The sequence below is a fragment of the Magnolia sinica genome, chromosome 4 (genome assembly GCF_029962835.1).
Source record: "Magnolia sinica isolate HGM2019 chromosome 4, MsV1, whole genome shotgun sequence".
Taxonomy (NCBI): domain Eukaryota; kingdom Viridiplantae; phylum Streptophyta; class Magnoliopsida; order Magnoliales; family Magnoliaceae; genus Magnolia; species Magnolia sinica.
In genome coordinates, this window is record NC_080576.1 from 39,287,657 (window position 1) to 39,307,516 (window position 19,860).

The following is a 19,860-nucleotide window of genomic DNA, read 5'->3' on the forward strand; positions in this document are numbered from 1 at the left end:
CTCATCTTTACATTCCCATTTCCTCGACCCTTTCTTTTCCCTCTCTCTCCCTCTCTCCTTCTCAACCCAAACCCAAACCCTTCTCTCCTAACATCCTCACTATCCACATGTACTGGGATGGCGCTCTCTCCTCCATCTGATTGATAGTCAAAGGTAAAAATCTTAAGGTTAATTACAGCTCACGAAAGTAGTGAAACGCCAGATTTACTCCTGTAGAAGAATCCATTTTCTTTTCTGGACAGATACAGAGACAAGATGATGATGATGATGCCAATGCAGGGGTTTTCTTCCGCGAAGTGGTCTCTTCCGCGAGGATGATGATGATGATGCTGAGATGGTCTGATGATTTGAACCATCCATATGCTTGTTGTGAGAATGTTTAGAAATATTTGATTCTTCATTTCCGTCACCAGCTTTCGTCTTGCTGCAATCGTCGATCTGATAGCTCAGAGATTGTATTTTGAATGGACTTTTCCAAGAGTTTGTTTTGCGTCTGTTGCAACCTAGGATCCAGTTTCTGTTGCCACCACTAGGGCTCATGTGCTGAGATGGTACCACCCATTTTCTCTTTACTTCCACAAATAAGTTATTGTCCTCTAGTCACACTTCAGTGATGATCCTAATGTTTGATTTTTAGAGTCGAATGAGATCCATTCAAAATTTTCTTTTTGTTTCTAAATTATCTCCAGAAAGTGATAGTCGCAATCATCAATTCGGAGTAATTTTCTTATGGTGGCCTGTGTAACATAGAATTCGCAACATGAATAGTTCTTATTATTAGACCAATCAGCCTGTTGGCCTGGCCCCAGTGGGCAGTGACATGCCGGATCTCAAGTCGTGCAGAGGTAAAATGAACTCTTTGTATTGAGCTACGGTTATTAATTATTAGCTTACTGAAGTAGAAATGACCAAATTGTAATTTCCTGAGCATTCTCATAAAGGGACTGGACACTATATTGCAATCATGTTAGTTTTTGGGCTGTTGGGGCAGGTGATCATGCGAAATCGGGATTAAGCCTAATCCTGTTTTTAGCAGGCTCCATGCCCTCCACATTGGATTCACTGCATTTTCTTTGCCTAATTGCAATTGTCCTGTGTGCATTTTCTTCTTCTAAAACTTCCACAGGTGCAAATAAAACGAATCAGTAGTGCTTTTGCGCCGTGGATCAAAATATTGTAGGAGACCACTAAACTTTCGGTTGTATCCCCGATATTTTCAAACTATCCCCGATATTATCTCTATCTCTAGCTCAACGATACCTATAACATTGGTAGCGATACCAATAGCACCCTTTGATATGACACACACTAATGTTTTGAAACTAGACAAGTGCCAGATTTGGCAAGTGTTCAACTGGAGACATATTGAATGAAGAAGAGTGATTTTTATTATTATTATTATTTTTGCTATCAAGACTTTTGCATCAACAGGTAAAATGTAGTTGTGTGGTATTTGAATTATAATTGCAACACTAGTATTTTGCTAATATAAATTTGATGTTCTTTAATGTAGGTTGCATCACTACCAAAGAACTTTGTACTATGATGAGATCTCTTTGGGAAAATCCAACTGAAGCTGAGCTCCACGATCTCTTTATTATTATTTTTTATATTGTCTTTTCTGAAGAATTCTCAACGTCATGCTCAATTAAAAATAATGGCTCATATATGACATTTTCAACTTGAAACAGAGCTGCTTTTGTGAAATAGATTGAGGGCTTATCTTTGACTTGATTGAACTGATTGATTACTATTTGCAACTGAGCATATTTCTCTTATTGGTAAATTATACAAAGCACAAAACAGTTTTTTGCATATAGTTTCTTGTTTCTACTCTTCACTGTATGTGGTCTTAATCTGTTGTCAATGCATATCTGTTTCCTCTAATGATGATTGTGTTGCCATTTACCACATATTATTGCCAATGTCAAACACTATTACTGATTTTATTATTATTATTATTATTATTATTTAAAGAGCAGTACAGGATCCCGATGCATCATCACATGACCAGTGTCCAGTATGCCACTTACGCCGGTCTTTACAAGTGGGGTTTATGCCAGATATCTAGACTTTTGATATGGTGGGCTCCATTGTGGATGGGGATGCCCTAAGTTCTTACAGATTGGAAGAAATGCAACAACTGTTTGAGAAAAAAGGCTATAAAAGGCTAAAGATTGGAAGGTTAGGATCTTCTGGTTTGAAGATTTTAAGGCCTCTTCCTTGCACTATACGGCCCATCAAGTCAGTGGTTTGGATCACAGAAACATGGATCCAACTTATACAGACAGTCACATCTGGACATTATGGATGCCATGATGCATCAGGATTTGGTACTTCTCTCTTGTAAAAAAATCCATCTGTCAATACTCTCAGATGTCTATTGAACAAATTACTTATTATCTAATTGGTTATATTGTTCTTATAGCTTGGTTTCGATTCTCTATACTTTGCAAGGATTGATTACCAGGACAGGGCAATGCCTAAGGTGGATAAATCACTTGAAGTTATATGGCGTGGGTCAAAGACTTTTGGTTCTTCTTCTCAGGTATGAGACTTCAAGTTCTTGTTCTGTTATTTATTTATTATTTTAAATTTCTATAGTTTGCTGACATATCATGTTGTCCAACCACCAGATTTTCACAAGTTCCTTTCCTGTTCATTATAGTCCTCCAAATGGTTTCCATTTTGAACTTAATGATGAATCTTCACCTATACAGGTACCTACTTCTTATGACAGTTCTCATGTACTCATCTGGATTTTGTTGTAACTGTATCTCCTCATTGCTATCATGTAACAATTGTAGGATGATCCTCGTCTATATGACTACAATGTTGAACAATGCATAAATAATTTCATTGATGCTGTTAGGACTCAAGTAAGAATTTTGTGTACTCTTCATATGAAGTGTCCTAGTGGTTTTTGATAAGAGTACAATGCAGCCCATGCATTTAATCTAATACTTATATGCACTCCCTCTATTGTAATTTTATTTGGCTTTGATGAACAGGCAAATGTGACACGTATAAATCACATCATGTGGACAATGGGTGATGATTTTCAGTACTAATATGTTGAATCATGGTTCAAACAAATGGACAAGTTTATCCATTATGTTCAAGGTAACACACTAGGACAAAATTCAAACTGCCCTTCAATCTTGGGTGGAAACTTGGAAGTAGTTCTATTCATCTTTAGAATATTGTTGCTTTTCTTCTTCTTCTTCTTCTTCTTCTTCTTTATATATATATATATATATATAAGAGCCAATATATGACCAAAGAATGTAGGTACTGAATAGTCATACAACAGATTAGCATTACATTTGTTCTTGTTCTAACTTAGAGTTAATACTGTCAATATATACTATTTCTTCTTAAATCATCCCTTCCAAATTGTGTAGATTTGTTGTTGTGCATAGGATCACATCTGTCATGCCCCAAACTCGAAAACCGGGCTCACGAAATTCCCGATTGTCAAATCCGGTGCCAACAGCCTCCCTAGTCCCCCTTCTTTGCTCCTAGTGCACATACACCAGGTTCTGATCCTGGGATCCTACAAGGAGAATTTTCCAACGTGCATTTGTCTCATAGGAAGCATAACCACAAGTATACCCAAATTACAAAGGCAACATCATCATCACATATCCACTAATATAAACAGTTGAGTACAATGCTGAAAGGGAAATACATATATCGAAATCAAAGCTCCAGAAGACCGCTGCACGCTCCAAGCTCAACGCTACTGCAACCTAACGCCACCTGCAAACATCTATCGTGCATATGCGTATAGAAATCTTCGAGGGTGGTGTAAGTGTGTGTACAAGGTAAGTGCTAAGTATACAATACAATGCCATAATCATACAATATCAGAAATATTGGTAAGATCACGAATCATACAATATCAGAGTAAGAGGAAATACTGACAAGTCCATGAGTCATACAATATTAGAGTACGCAATACAGATCAGGTATGCAAATGAGGAGTCATAAAGAGCCAAATATCAGATGCCGAGGATGCAATGCAATATACAATTCCTGATGAGTTCACGAATACTGTCAGCCGTATCTAGGCCATGCAGAAACATAGTAACCCAAAATGCCATATGCCTGCGAATGTAATGCAATATGTGATGTGAATGAAATGACCAAGCTAGTGTGTGAAGTCGGGATGATAGTACGTAGTATCGCAGGCTACGGGGTCCATCACAAGGGACTTCTATCCAAACTAGCTCATACCTAAATTTGGATAGTAAGACTCAATATTGTAAACTCCTGATCTAAGGTTAGTCGCGCGCCCCAATCGAAATCCTGGCCATTGCGAAGGTACACGTAACAAATAGTTGCGCACCACTAGCCTGAGTGGATAGTGAATAAATGAATGAATGAATGAGTATGCAATTCTTGCTCAATAAGTCCACATATCAGTACTGTTCATCTCTGGGATCATCACCGGGGTCTAGTACACTCTACACCAGCTTGCCTCCCTATTAAGCGCACAGCTGGGTAAATGGAAAAGACCTCACTATCCACTTGGCCAGTAGTTGGCTAATATCTATCCGGCACGTCGATAGTGGACCCATTCATGAGCTGATCAAACTCAGCCTAGCTATGCCTACTCTCTTAGGTGGGTAAGACCACACCCCCTCCCAACCGACCACGACACAGTGGGAGACGTGACCTACTGGTATACGGCCCTCATGCACTCATATATATGCACTCGGTCTCGACGTTGGGGCATCCTCTGGTACCAAGGGGGTTTAGAGATTTTCACCCAAGGCCATCTATGACAGCCCGATGCTAGTAACAGATTTCTGTTGTCCCATTTAGCCATCCACGATATGCTTGTGAAGGCTATGACCCTGACGTCGATAGGCCATACAGTAATCACAATACACAATGCGAGATACATGAGTCATACAATCCAGTCATGCATCAATCCTGCGCATACTGTGCGCTCATGTGAGATAACCTCCGCCTATCAGGGAGTCTCATTACAACCTGCTCAATGATATATGCAATGGTTAACCACGTCTCATAACAAATATGCAGATGATGCTATGGGCATGTATCATGATGCTTATGCTGTCACATACTCATAATCGGTATCAATAACTGGCATCAACAATCGATCTCGACAATGTGGACATTTAACTAACATTGCCCCCAAGGAATGGCCCACATAGAGCCTAACATATAGTGGACCCATGGCCTCTCACGAGGGCCAAAAATACAACACCATGGGTCTCACTCAAGAGCTTAATACACATCATGATGGGCCTTTCACATGGGCCTAACATACATCACCATGGACTACATTACCTGGCCCTTAAATGTACCACAAATAGGCCTCATACAATCATAATGGGCCTCGTCACATGGGCTTAATACACATCACATGGGCCTATATACAACGGATGGGCTACGTCCCATGGGCCCCGAATACATCACAATGGGCTACAACCCATGGGCCTTAAACACATCACAATGGGCCCCTCACATGAGTCCATTATGCATCACATCAAGATGTGCCTCAATGGATGACCATAAATACGTCACATCGGGCATCATATACATCAAGTGGGCCACATCACAATGGGCCTCTAACACGAGCCTAATATACATCACAAGGGGCCACATCTCATGGGCCTTGTATACATTACATTAGGCCTCGACAATTGGAATCGGTCTCAACAATTGGAATTGGCTTCGACTAAATGGAATCGGCCTCGACCAAACGGAATCAGCCTCAATAATCAGAATCGGCCTCGACTAATGGAATCAGACTCGATAATCGGAATCGGCCTTGACAAACGGAATCGGCCTCGACCAAACTGAATCAGCCTCGATAATCGGCCTCGACAATCAAAATCAGCCTCGACCAAACGGAATCGGCTTCGATCAAATGGAATCGGCCTCGACAATCTAACTCAGTGAGAATGGGTCTAATAAGGCATAAGGGAAGGTCATAATGTGGACATTCAACCTTCATTGCCCATCAATGTGGACATTTAACCAACATTGCTCCCAAGGAGTGGCCTACATAGGGCCTAACACATAGTGGCCCATGGTCTCAATCAAATGGCCAATATATATATCACATCGGGCCTCATCAAATGGACCCTAAATACATCATATTGGGCCACACACAAGGGCCTTGTACATATCCCATCAGGCCTCACCAAATGGGCCCCCAGTACATCACATCGGGCCATATCAATGGGCCGCACCAACGGGCCTCATATACATCAAGTGGGCCATATCAATGGGTCGCACTAATGAGCTCATATACATCAAGTGGGCTATATCAATGGGCCGCACTAACGAGCTCATATACATCAAGTGGGCCATATCAATGGGCCGAATCAATGGGCCTCATATACATCAAGTGGGCCGCATCCATGGGCTTCATATACAACACAATGGGCCTCATGGATGGGCTACACCAATGGGCCTCAAATGGGCTTGGACCACACCAAAAATCATTTCACTAGTTGCAGGTATAACACGCGTATCACTGTACACTTTCATTCTATGGGGCACATGGCCACAAATGATGATCAACACTATCCAACATTTTCCAAGTAAATCAGCACCATCCAAATATTGTTTATGTAAATCATCACTATCTAAAAGTCTCCCAGCACCGTCCAGCATAATCTGGACGGTGTGGATGGAACAAATATATCACCGTGAGGTGTCCACCGTCCAGAAAATGGACGGTGTGGAATATCACATATATCATGGTGGTATCCACAGGACTTGCTGACCTCAACTGACTAGCTACATAGCTGGTGTGAGGTTCCCCGGCCAAACTGCATCCACTGTCCATGGGTTAGACAGTGCGGATGCAATGCATTAATCAAGGTGGGGTCCATGGACAGTTTGGACCCCACACACATCATCAAGTGGGCCCCATATGCTGGTGGAAGCACGGGCACCATGGATACAACCCACATGCATCATGGTGCGCTCCACCCAGCAGCGTTCGTGTGATGGACAGTAGTGGATATACAATACATTCACCAAGGTGGGTCCCACTGGCACATGGGCCACCAAGAGTTGGGCTGACCCCATACAGCCACCCAACCCAGTGGGCCTGGGTGGTAAAAACACGTACATCATCAGGGCCCACTTTTCGATTGGACAGTGCGGCCACAGCAAACACATCAAGGACCTCGCCATCCAGTTGCTGGAGAGTGAGGATATAGAACATATACATCAAAGAGGGTCCCACCCACACGTGTGGGGTGGGCCACGTCCTAGACGGACGGTGTGGCTACAGAACATACATCATGGTAGCCCACGTAACTGACTAACGTCAGTCAGCAGTGGGCCACCATCCAGATGGACGGCATCAGATAAAACACTTACATCAGTGGTGAGGCCCTGTACGAATGGACGGCTGGACATAACACATACATTATGGTGGGTTTCCACTGTCCAGATCACTGGACGGTGCAGATGCAAGGCATAAACGTCTAAGGCCCTAACACATGGACGGCGTAGATGAAATCCATATAGCATGGTAGGCTCCACATCCTAAATGATTGGACGGTGGGTAAAAAATACTTTCATCAAGGTGGGTCCCACTGATTGATGGACGGTGTGGACTAAACACATACCTCACAACTAGACCCACCGTCCAGAGGTCTGGATGGTGTGGATCTAAAGCATGCACACCCCTTGGAGTCCACTACACCATCCAGATATCTCCGGATGGTGGGGATCTAAAAACACATGCGTCAAGGTGGGTGCCACCTGATGGACGGACAGTGTGGACGTATCCCACATAGATCGTGTGGGGCCCACCAAAATTTGTTGCGTCTAGCAGCTATGTAGCTGGCTAATGGCCAGCGTACACCAGCCAATTGGCTTCTCACACTAAGTGGGTCCCACGTGGGGCCACCTCACATGTATGACACACACACACACATCTTATACCAGATATAAGTCCAGCATGCTGGACGTAAGCCACCGTGGGATCCCACCATCCATTAGGATAAAACACATACATTATATAAGGTGGGGCCAACAAAACAACGGTCACCAGCCAACCATTCACCAGGTGGGTCCCACGAAGGTGGACGCCATGGATAACATATATACTTCATAGGTGGGCCATTGATCATAGAGAAAGAGAGAGAGAAAGAGAGAACGAGAGAGATCGGCGATGATGGAGGGGCCCCGCCACTATGGGCCCCTCTTGAATACAAGCATACATCAAGATGGGTCCCACCAATGTGGGCCCTTAAATCACAAAAAGGTAAATACAAGATCACCCACCTTTGATCTCCTCTTCCTTCTTCCGCCAATGCGATCTAAAGTTCCAAGGGGTGCGATTCAATGGTCGAGATGGACTTTGGAGGGTAGGGATGGGAGATAGGAAGGTGGGCCACACTAGCTTCTCCATGGAAGCCATGGACGTTGGACTCTCATGGAGTTGCTTAAAATGGAGAGAGAGAATGAGAGAGAGGGGTAATGGGAGAGAGGGATGGTGAGTGATGGATGGATGTACTTGTGTAAGGGAGAAAGTTGACTTTGGAGTACTTGTGTAAGAGAGAGGATGGTTGCTTGTACTTGACATGTGAAGTGATGGATGTGTACTTGAATGATGGGACATGTTGTAGAGATTCTCTTGGGATTACAAATGCGCAGTGTTTTCTCGAACTGAACGCGATCCCACATCACCTGGCCCAGGTATCACCTCAATGCGCGAGATGCGGAGTCAAAACCGCGGTAATGACGCAGTCGCAATGATATAAATCTCGAGCCGAGCTGACTCAGATCAATAGGATGCAACTAAGGGTCGCGCGCAACTTCTGATGATAGATCGCAGGTCGCCGAAATTTGATCGGGAGGTCCGCTGAGGCCTACAAAACGGTACGGGCTACGATACGGGTCTTACAATATCCTTTGACTCATGTCCAATAGGTCATTGGCAATGATTCATAGTTCTAAGAGGAAGATTGTAGTACACAGTTTATTGGTGTGTCCATGCTCCTATCAGGCAAGGCAATTCATGAGAACTAGTTTAACTGAGAGAATGGTCCTTGATGACGTGCAATGGCAGAACAGGATTCATGTAGCTAATTCCAGTTGGTCTTCAGATGATGTTGATCTTCTTGGTGAGAACTGCACAGTGAATTTTTTAGGAGTGGTTATTGTATTCGTTATTAAAAATGGCATTAAATCCCACCAGCATTTATTTCTTTTAGATTGAATGGCAAATCATTTTTAATAGTTGAAGTTCTGTGATATTTGGTGGAGCTATCCAAAATGGAAAATCATTGTCTACCATTGATTTTTATATAACTATTAACTTGTAGGCAATTATCTGTTTGGATGGTGATGGTTGCAAGTTAAAAAGTGGACTGGTGAAAATTGAGGAAGGTTTGACTCTTAACACGTTAATTGCTTGTGATTCATGTGATCTTTAGTAAGTACATTTCTTTGACAAAGCTTCCTAGAAGCCAAACTAATGATAATTGCCAACTCTTAAACTCACTGACACATGTGCCCTTAACAGCAAGATGACTCTCATGCACCATCTCTGCAAGCTAACACCTTTCATCCAAAGTGATGCTTTTTCTTCCACTAGGCTATTAGGCAGCAGTCTTTGACATATAATGCCAACAATTAGTCTTTTCTTGTGCAAATCAGAAATTTCAGCTTCTTGAAGGTCAAATCCATAAAAAATACTTCGATCATAGTCGAATGTGAAAGGTTCAGTGACCCCATCAGGGACCAACACTTGAATCGAGCCAAAGGGCCCGACTTCTCTTTGCATTCCATAGTGTGCATTGTCTATCCCCCCCACTTGCACACACAAACACATTAACCGGCCTTTATCTGAATTATGCCTGCATGGTGCTTATGTTATAACTAAAATGGGTTTTGTAGATAGTAATTGGTTTTTCTCCAACAGAAAATTGGGTTTTTCTACCTGTGTTTTATGGTTTTTGCTGTTATGAGAGTAGAGTTTTGCTGCTGCCTTTTTATTGTTTCTGTCTTGATAAAAGCCCATCTTTCTTTTATCATTCTGCTTTCCTTTACCCACTGCATGAATTGTTTTCTATGGGTTTATTATTATTATTATTATTTACATGAGCTTGTGTTCTTATGCAATTTGAAGTTTTCAATTTTTATGTTTAAATGATCTTTTGATTGAAATTGGAATTATTGATTGAAAACATTCATTTATTTTTTATTATTTTTTATTTTTTTGTAGAACATTGAAGACGAATTTATTGAAACCTATTACCCTGAATGCTCCTCTACATCTGAGAGAAGTGCTCCATGCTGTAGATCCCTGGTTGTAATTGTAAGTAGTATTTTCAATATCTTTTTACATTGATTCAAAAAAAAAAAAAAGAAAAAAAGATTAACTACACCAATCAGAGATCGGACTTCACATACACCAAATTTTGGTGTAACTATACAACATCATTTTCATTGATCCAATCTAAAATCAGGCTGGTTAATCATCAGGTGGAGTAGTATATGCATGTGTTCTAGTCTTTTTTCTCCTTGACTGTATGTATGGGGAGAACTTTTGGTGAACCAGATAATTTTGTGGTATCCTTCACTTAGTCTACCACTTGACCTATGGTAATTTACTGTTTTACTGACACTCAATACAAGCCAACTAAGATTATAAGTAATTAAGCTAAGAACTTCTATAAGAAAATTATGTGGGCTTTTCCCAATTTTATAATTCAAACTAGTTTCCAGATTTGGGCCAGTACTATTATAATTCATAGCTCAAATTTATCTCTCTGGGGCATATGCGGAAAGTCACACCATTGGATGATCGATGGCTAGGAAAAAGTCAAATAGGTAGCTAATATTCAATGAGCAATGTCCTCTAATTGGAGGTTATAATCATTTGACCACTGATTTTTTGGGTGTGGCCTATCCCAGTAGAGATGAACTGTCTGGATCAGGTGAAAATATGCCACATGTGTAGAGATAGATTGCTTAATAACTTGGATATATACATTTGACACTGTAGACTAGCCCTAGTCTGAATTATTAATACATTCACTGAGACTTCCTTTGCACTCCTAGCCTTTGCCACTGCCATTTCCACATTTTGGCTCCTGCTTAACTCCTGGTTAGTAAGCTTTGACGTTACTGTAACCTAAACAAAGAAACAGCCAACCACCTGGATGTTTAATACTCCTGTTGATGGTCTTTGAAGACTTGAGCTTCGTGTGTTTTTTTACTATGCACATGTTCTCTCTTTATTGCTGTTTTTTCAGAAGATCATCCACGTTTGAAATAGGAAAAAAGGCATTAAACTTAATAATGTTATCTCTATTGTTTTTAACGTATTGCGCAACAAAAAAATTTATTTGCCTTTAACGTTCACAAAAATATGATAAATATATTTCTTGAATGTGCAGGAAACCTCAAAAATGATACTTCTTCGGGGCCAGTTGAGGGTTCAAATTCTAGCAGCTCAAATGTCCGCAAGTTCACCAGTGGTGGGAAGACACCTAGAAATAAGCTGTTACGTGATGGTTCGTCTGTTTCTCAGTTCATGTTATTGACATCAGCGACAAATCTTCAAAACACATGTTTAGATAAACTTGAGTTTCCTTTGCTGTGATTGAAGATTTTACCATGTTGTCGAGATTGGATAATGTTAATTTTGTTTTTCTGAGTACCATACTACCATGATGTGTAGCTAATTCTAGTTTCCCCCCTTTTCAGCCTGCCAGATCCAGTCCATTCTTAAAAAACCAATTGCTTAAGAGAGTCTTTGCCCTAGAAAATTGCAAATGGAGCAGGCCTATCCTTCCCAATCTTCAGATTTGCTTCAATCTAGTCTTCAGGGTAAGCTTCCAGGACAAATCACCAGGGATAAAAGATCCAAAGGGAAATGCAGAAGACAACTGTGGGGATGATTTTCAAAATAATGAAAAAGAAAGTACTACTAAAATGAGAAGTGATCTCTTGCAATTCAGAGCTGCTCAGGTGATCCTATCTTCGGACTTTACCAACTTGATGGATCCTGAACATAGAGGGGAACTACCACCAGATAGTTTTTCTGCTTCATCCAATGCATTTCCTGGGTATGTATATAATGTAATATCTCCAAGATAAGACAATGGATATCAAGCTTCGCACACAGCAATGAGCTTCCCTACGAGCAGGATTCAATGATCTGGTGAGGCCCACTTAAGAGAAACTCCCATCTCCTTCTCTATTCTCATCAATCAATTTCACTCATCTTTCACAATGTGTATAGGTTGCATATAAGATGAGTTGGCTGGAGTATTAGCAAAAATAACTAGAGAAGATGAAAAAGGTAGGGATGGTAGTGGCAGGACATGTCCAGGTCTGGCCCACATCTAGCTTTCTTGGGAAGCTAATGGCCCACTGGCAGATCTTGTTGCAGGGACCGGTGACTGCGGATGTGGTGGTAGCATCTTGTGGTTGGTTTTTTTTTTTTTTTTTTTGCAGCTACAGCCTCCAACTGTCGTTGCTCTTGGCGAATTAGGGGCGATTTCACCCGTTGTATGGAAGATTTCACATACAGCGCCTTCTTTTCCTACCCAAAGTGGGACTTTTCGTAATCATTCGGATGGTGCAGAAAGTGGGGCCATACCGCAAATGATTGTCTACAGGGAAAACCAGGATGGCTTTGTTAATTTTGTTTCATTCCAAAAGTGGGGCTATACCGCAAATGGTTTGGAAGTTGTTTAGTACCATTTTCAGTTCACATGGCTTTGTTAATTTTGTTTCATTTCAATTAGTTAAATTGGCTGTGATGGTTAGACAATGATATATTTACTGTAACCATTGGGTGCTCCTTGATATTCTTTAAATCTTCCTAGGATTGCATAAACTCAGTGAATTTGGTTTGTACTTGAAAAGCAAGCTGCCTTTATTCTTGTCATGGATGATTTGTTTGGCTGCACATAGTTGATTGCAAGAATATGATGTTATTACAAAAATCTCATCTCTTAATTGAGCTGAATATTTACATTCATTTCTTGTGTTTGTGTGGAAAGCATTTGATATATAGATGTTCAGTTGAACATAATTGCAATAATTCAATCTATTGGGTCATCCATGTAATAAAAAATTACAGTGAGTCTACGACTCTAAATTGCAATAATTGCATTCTTCATCTACTTTGCTGGTTAGAATCTGCTCCTCCCAACTGTTCCTATTGCATGCCACTGTCTGGCTGCATGCCATATGTGTTGCTTTATTCCGAGGGAGCTGCATGTTAGTGTTCATCTTATTTATCTGCTGCAATTACCATTTCAGCTGGAGATTCATGTTTGGATAGTGAGGACTTCATTGCAGTGCTTTATATCATGGCCCAAGTCCTTTCCTTTAGGTCGTGCATCAGTAGAGATCTTGCTACTCGGTTGTGGTTAGTTGGCTAGCCGCCTAATTGCAATGTAATCTTAACTAGAGGAGAGCACAGTAGGCTTTGCTGGTGTTTTGCATGACTGGTAAACCATCTTCTATTGATTTAACTTTTCCTTTTTGTTGTTATTGTCTAGAATATGGACAATCTAAACATTGGTTCAAGAGCTGGGTGTAAAATAAACATCAGTCAAAATTTCTCATTCTCTTAAGAAATCCGTCTGTAGCCTTTTTATACCACATTATTTTTACATTTTTTAAGTACTGTTTTAGGTCTACTTCATATGGTATTAATTTGCTTTCATCCTATTGCTAGTTGGCTTCACAGAATAGAAAACTCATCGAGAAGCCAGTGCATTTGAGTTTCTTTGATATTGGCCCATCATTTAAAGCCGATATTCGATGAAAAAATTATTTCATATCCCAAAATTTTAATTTTGTTTATGTTAGTAATATTTCAACCAAATCTAAATAGGAATTCTTTGTCATCCAACATTTATGCTATTATTTTCACATAAAATTTATGTATTTTTGTCCGTCTTTTGTAGGACATTGATTGACAGATTAGGATCTGCAGTAGACCATATCCACTTGCATAGAATGCTGGCAGAAGAACACTTCAACCAAATGGATAGGAACTTATACTTCCTCCTACTTTATTCTTGACTAGTTTTAATGTAAGTAAATGCTTCAACTGATTTTATAGTCCTTTTCCACAAACAAGCATCCACGAATCAGAGGTTAGGATTGCTCAACTAATTTTATAGTCCATATTGGCACGTGTTCTTTTATGTGGATGGGCAGCGGTACACTTGTGTTAAGATTTATTCAGGGGTCAACAGCTATATTGTCTTACTGTTGGTATTTCAAGCATATATAGCTCTTCATTTAAATGCATGTAGAAGAGAACCTATTGAAAATTCCTTGAATGGGTTTTAGGACGAAATCTTAGTCAAAGTCGTGCATTATCACCCTTCATGTGAATATGAATCCAGATTGGGATGGACACTGTGAATTTCACCTGAATTTTCAAGTTTGCTTTTCTCATGTCATTGATTAAACTATTCTAACTGTATGTTCAGGTTTTGGAAATTCATATTTTAGGTATCCATCAAACAGGAGTGAAACAGAATCAGCATTCTCTCATCTTCGGCATCGTCAAGTAATTTCGGTTCCTCTTGTTTTTCAACATGCTTCATGTGCACCAAGAATGCAAAATGCTAATTCAACTGAGCTAACTCAGAGGTACAATGAATCCATGGGTATGTTCTATTTGAATAACATGCATGGGTCTCACATGCCCGGATATATTGATGAGAAATTGTAGTCGAATATTCCAATTTCTGAAAGTGGGGTCCATGATCGGTTATCCATTTGATGACCTGATGGGTTCGATGTCTATGGTCAGTGTCCACGGTTTTATGTACTTTAATTCATTACTAACTCTCCATTATCTCCTCTTTTTGATCTTCACAGATCTCGTGTTCTGTTGTTTTCGATACTGTGATTAATATGGTGGGCTGTTTTCACAGTCTCTACTTACACCTTACTTTTGTGTTCAGGGTTTTTCGAAATATCTGCTGATTTATCAGAGGCAGCAATAGCTCACTGCCAATAAAGCATCATTTACAAGTAAGTTGCCCACATCCATATTGTCACAAATTCCATCTCTTCATACATGGTGCTGGAGGACCACACTATTGTGGCAGTCACCTTCTTTTATTTAACTTCCCAGCCACTTGCTTTTTCATGTGGCAAACCTATTATTAGGTATGCTATTACTTTTTTTTTTCAAAATTTTTGAGTGTTCTCTGCCATAGTGCAGGTGGTGGGATGCGCTCTCTGCATTTTGGGGGCATCCAAACACTGATATTTTTTTTTTGAAAGATGGGAAACAATCATTGAAATAAAAAAAATATCCAACAGTCCTATTTCAGCCAACAAGTATCCACATATCAGAAGCAAGAACCAGTAAACCTATCTGATTTTGGGCATGTGACATAGTTATGGTGGCTTCTGCAATTTAGACCATGTAATTTGATGTAATATATGGCATGTGATTGATTAACAATGCCTGTGTATCAAGCATCATAAACTGCCAGAGTATCAAACAATTCCCATTGATTATAAATACAATAAGGAGACATCCTCAATAGCTACAGTGACATTAGGCATTAATAATAGCAGTGAGAGAGAAAAATACTACACTAGTGTGAGAGATGGAGAGCATAGTAGTGATAGTAGGAGCTGGTCCATCAGGCTTAGCAACCTCAACATACCTAAATCACCTTTCCATCCCCAACGTAATCCTAGAAAGAGGAGTGGGCTCAAGTTCCCACCCTTCCAACCAGACAAGGTAGTTTGCCCAGAATATCTTATTAGATTTTTGCTTTGGGGTTGGCCAAATGAAGATGTGGAGTTATTATGAGGACGGTTGATCTGCTTTAATGTTTGTGGAATAAGATTACAAGAAGATACATGGGCTTTAGGGCTAGCTAGCTCACATACTATTTTTCCATTAGCTATTCCAAAAATCACACCAATCTAAAACATATATGGGTCACACCACAATTGGATTTGTTCCACTAGCACAATGCGGAATCACATAGATTGGATGTTTGATTAACATGGTATGTAGGACAGGAGGAGGGAACGATAAAGAGACACTTCTCTCTTACTCTCTAAAATGTAGTAGAGCCTATATAAAGGTTTCTAAAACTTCACATTACAATGGATCTCAATTTTTTAGGTGTTTAGGGTGTTTGCAATCTCTGCAGCCTCCCTCTTCTTTTTGTATCTTTCTCTTTTCTTAATGCAATCGTTATCTTTCAAAAAAAAAAATTGCACATTTTCAGCTACCACTAGTTGCTAGACTAATTGGAGAATTCATGATAGACGACATTGGGAAGATCTGTTCTATTTTCCATCTAGAGAAAAATATCTACAATTCAAATAGTTTCTATACATAGTAGCATCCACAAGTTTACCTTTTCTTCCCATTTTCAAAGTGATATTGTTATCTTTTTTGGTTCAAGCTGGTTTCAATTGTTTTGACAGAACCAGCAAGTTCTCCATAATCAACCCTGCTATTATTGAGGAAAATGGATAAAAAAACAAACAATGAAATGGAGACAATCTTTGAAATGTGTATTTCCTCAAATCTTTGTGGCTTACTGAGGGTTTCGCGAGATGGGTATTGCTCATGGGTTCCTTCATCTCTGACATTAGTGCTGGGTTGACATAGCATAATCTTGCGAATGATCAAGTGAACTGCTGTGTTTCAGGTGAGCTATTTAGTAACTGATTGCTTGTTTCCTGAATGGAAAATTTGGATGCTTTTAGATAAACCTGCTTTTAGATAAAAGTTGTTTCCATTCTTGGTTATAATCCATCTGATAGTCTCTTAAGAAAAGTGCAACTTGATTGTGTCACATTGATTGCATTTAAAATTGCACTTGATATATATATATATATATATATATATATATATATATATATATATATATATATATATATATGTTACTTTTTTGTGTTTCTATTTAATCATACTGATGGAATTAATTTCTTCTATAATTTTAGAGCTTGTTGAGGCTGAAGTGGTTGTGTGCTTGTGTCATCAAACCATCTGAACTTCAGGTGCATGTTGTATCTATTGATCATTTCCATCAATTCATCATCATCACTATAGCCTTGTCCCAGCTATTAATTGTCAGCTTTACAAATCTTCCGCCACTACTATCTAAAAAAACCATAGTAGATGATCAAATTTCATTTAGATTGACCAAACTTCATTCAGTGCCAATTGAATTGAACTTGCTAGTTGACTATATTCTCATTTAGAACATGTTTATTGAGTTGTTGGCCTTGTTTCTCTATTCTGTTTTTCTTTTTGGTTAAATGGATAGTGGATTCATGGCCTTGATGGAGACTAGGGGCAGGTCAGTGGCAGCTTGATTTTTCTCCAATTTTATGTGCATTCATGGCCTTTTGATGTTGATATGGTGATGTCTTAGATAGACTTTAGATCTTGGAAAGGAACCTAGAAGATGGAGCGGAGGAAGATGGTGTCAATGTTGATCCTGACTCATGAAGGGGAAGTGTGTCGTTCTATAAACCAACTACAAGCCAAGTGAGTTTGGATTTCTTTTTCCATTGATTCAGTATCTCTTGGATTGCTTTATCTGGATTAGACTACTGTGTTTATTATTATTATTATTATTATTATTGGATGGTTGCTCAAGTTATATTTTTCTTTTCTTTTTCTTTTTCCGTTAGCTATTTGAGCTAACTTTATTATTGGTTGTTTTTTGTCCTTCATGATTAGCTTTTCTTTGTCGAGTTTTATATGTTGTATTGAGATCATGTTTCAAATTAATGAGATTTTTCCCACCATTTTGTTATGATTTCTTTAGCTAATTGATGATGTGTGGAATGAGAAATTTTCTTACTTTGTACAGAAATTAATGGACCTGTCGGATGCACCTAGTGCTAGATTGATCGATGGCATCTTGCTCATAAAATTTGATACTAATGTAGATATTTTTAGATAAATGTACTTAGTTGCAGTCTTAAGACGAGCATACCCCTCTGCTTCTTATGTTTTTCTTTGAATTAATCTCTATTTTGATGGAATGCAATAAACTTCTATTAATTTATTTTCTTTGACCCTAAATTTCGTGTGTTTATTAGGGTTTGGAATTATTCCTAAAATTCTGTCAAATTTGACCGTTGGCAACATTAAGAACGGTTTAAAACCGTTCCTAAAATTTTGTTCCTAAAATGTGACTGTTGGCACTAGAACGGTTTAAAACCATTCCTAAAATTTCGTTTCTAAAATTTGAAATGGTACCCAAAACGGTTCTAAATTGTTCCTGTTTTTAGGAACAGTTTTAAACCGTTCCTAAAGCATTTAGGAACAATTTAAAATCGTTCCTAAATTGATGATTTTGGTGTAGTGGAACCGCTGTTATGACCATGATGAAGCTGTCCATTTTCTATGGACAGCATTGGAGTGGCCTGACCATTTGGACAAGCCCGTGTTTATGTATTAGCTCAGAATTGTTGGAGCAGACGCGGATGTGCATCGGAGCTATCCGGATGTTGAGCAAGGGTCCCTGTAAGGTGAGAACCACTGTTATGACCATGATGAAGCTGTCCATTTCCTATGGACAACATTGGAGTGGCCTGACCATTTGGACAGGCCCGTGTTTATGTATTAGCTCAAAATTGATGGAGCAGACCCTAGTATAACCCTAAACCTAAACCTACACCTAAAACTAAAACCTATAACTAAACATCATGGTGGGGACAGTGCCCTATACCGTTGATTCCTTCTTAAGACCCACCATGATGGTTATTTGAGATCCAACTTGTTGGTAAGTTCACACAGACCTAGACCTGAAGAAGGGATAACACAAAAATCAGCTTGATCGAAAACTGTTGTGGCCCCAATTAGTTTCGAGGTCCACTTGAGCTTTGGATCCACCTCACTTTTCAGCTCATGCCCTAAAATGATCTCTTCAAATGGATGAACGGTTGGATATAACATATACATCATGGTGGGATCCAATATCTACCTCATTCTTCAGCTCATAACCTTAACCTATAACCTATTACCTAAACCTAAACCTAAACCTAAACCTATAACCTAAACCTATTCTCAAATCCCTAAACCCAAACCCGAATTCCAAAACCTAAACCTAAACCTATAACCTAAACCTAAACCTAAACCTATAACCTATAACCTATAACCTAAACCTATTCTCAAATCCCTAAACCTAAACCTACACCTAATCCTAATCCTATAACCTAAACCTATAACCTAAACCTAAACCTAAACCTAAACCTAAAGCTATTCTCAAATCCCTAAACCTAAACTCGGACCTAAACCCAAATTCCTAAACCTAAACCTAAACCTATAACCTCAACCTTAACCTTAACCTATAACCTATAACCTTAACCTAAACCTAAACCTACAACCTAAACCTAAACCTATTCTCAAATCCCTAAACCTAAACCTGAACCTAAACCTAAACCTATAACCTATAACCTAAACCTATTCTTAAATCCCTAAACCTAAACCTACACCTAATCCTAATCTTATAACCTAAACCTAAACCTATAACCTTAACCTAAAACTAAACCTATAACCTAAACCTATTCTCAAATCCCTAAACCTAAACCTGAACCCGAACCCGAATTCCTAAACCTAAACCTAAACCTATAACCTTAACCATAACCTAAACCTATTACCTATAACCTTAACCTAAACCTGTCACCTTAACCTAAACCTATTCTCAAATCCCTAAACCTAAACCCGAACCCGAACCCGAATTCCTAAACCTAAACCTAAACCTATAACCTTAACCTAAACCTAAACCTATAACCTATAACCTTAACCTAAACCTAAACCTATAACCTATAACCTAAACCTATTCTCAAATCCCTAAACCTAAACCTACACCTAATCCT

At 39.4% G+C, this 19,860-nt stretch overlaps 1 protein-coding gene and 3 long non-coding RNA genes across 4 annotated transcripts in view; all 4 read left to right on the forward strand.

Annotated features, from left to right (window-relative positions):
• The window catches only part of LOC131243044 (uncharacterized), a 56,006-nt gene that overhangs the window by 24,556 nt on the left and 11,590 nt on the right, over positions 1–19,860 (forward strand). The window lies entirely within an intron of this gene.
• On the forward strand, positions 2,815–12,157 carry LOC131243042 (uncharacterized). Its single transcript, XM_058242105.1, has 3 exons — positions 2,815–3,123; positions 11,409–11,525; positions 11,719–12,157. The coding sequence occupies exons 1-3, from the start codon at positions 3,055–3,057 to the stop codon at positions 12,109–12,111; spliced, it is 579 nt and encodes a 192-aa protein (XP_058098088.1). The 5' UTR covers positions 2,815–3,054; the 3' UTR covers positions 12,112–12,157.
• On the forward strand, positions 13,383–14,066 carry LOC131243043 (uncharacterized). Its single transcript, XR_009169823.1, has 2 exons — positions 13,383–13,475; positions 13,938–14,066. It is a non-coding gene; the product is annotated as an uncharacterized LOC131243043 (long non-coding RNA).
• LOC131243045 (uncharacterized) lies at positions 16,244–17,405 on the forward strand. Its single transcript, XR_009169825.1, has 3 exons — positions 16,244–16,673; positions 16,969–17,025; positions 17,295–17,405. It is a non-coding gene; the product is annotated as an uncharacterized LOC131243045 (long non-coding RNA).

What these genes read in the sequence shown, in the direction of transcription:
- LOC131243042 (XM_058242105.1), top strand. Translation starts at nt 3,055, where the DNA reads ATGATTTTCAGTACTAATATGTTGAATCATGGTTCAAACAAATGGACA. An exon ending in GTTTATCCATTATGTTCAAG is followed by an intron (nt 3,124 to 11,408) that starts GTAACACACTAG and finishes TTGAATGTGCAG; the next exon opens with GAAACCTCAAAAATGATACT. An exon ending in AAATAAGCTGTTACGTGATG is followed by an intron (nt 11,526 to 11,718) that starts GTTCGTCTGTTT and finishes CCCCCTTTTCAG; the next exon opens with CCTGCCAGATCCAGTCCATT.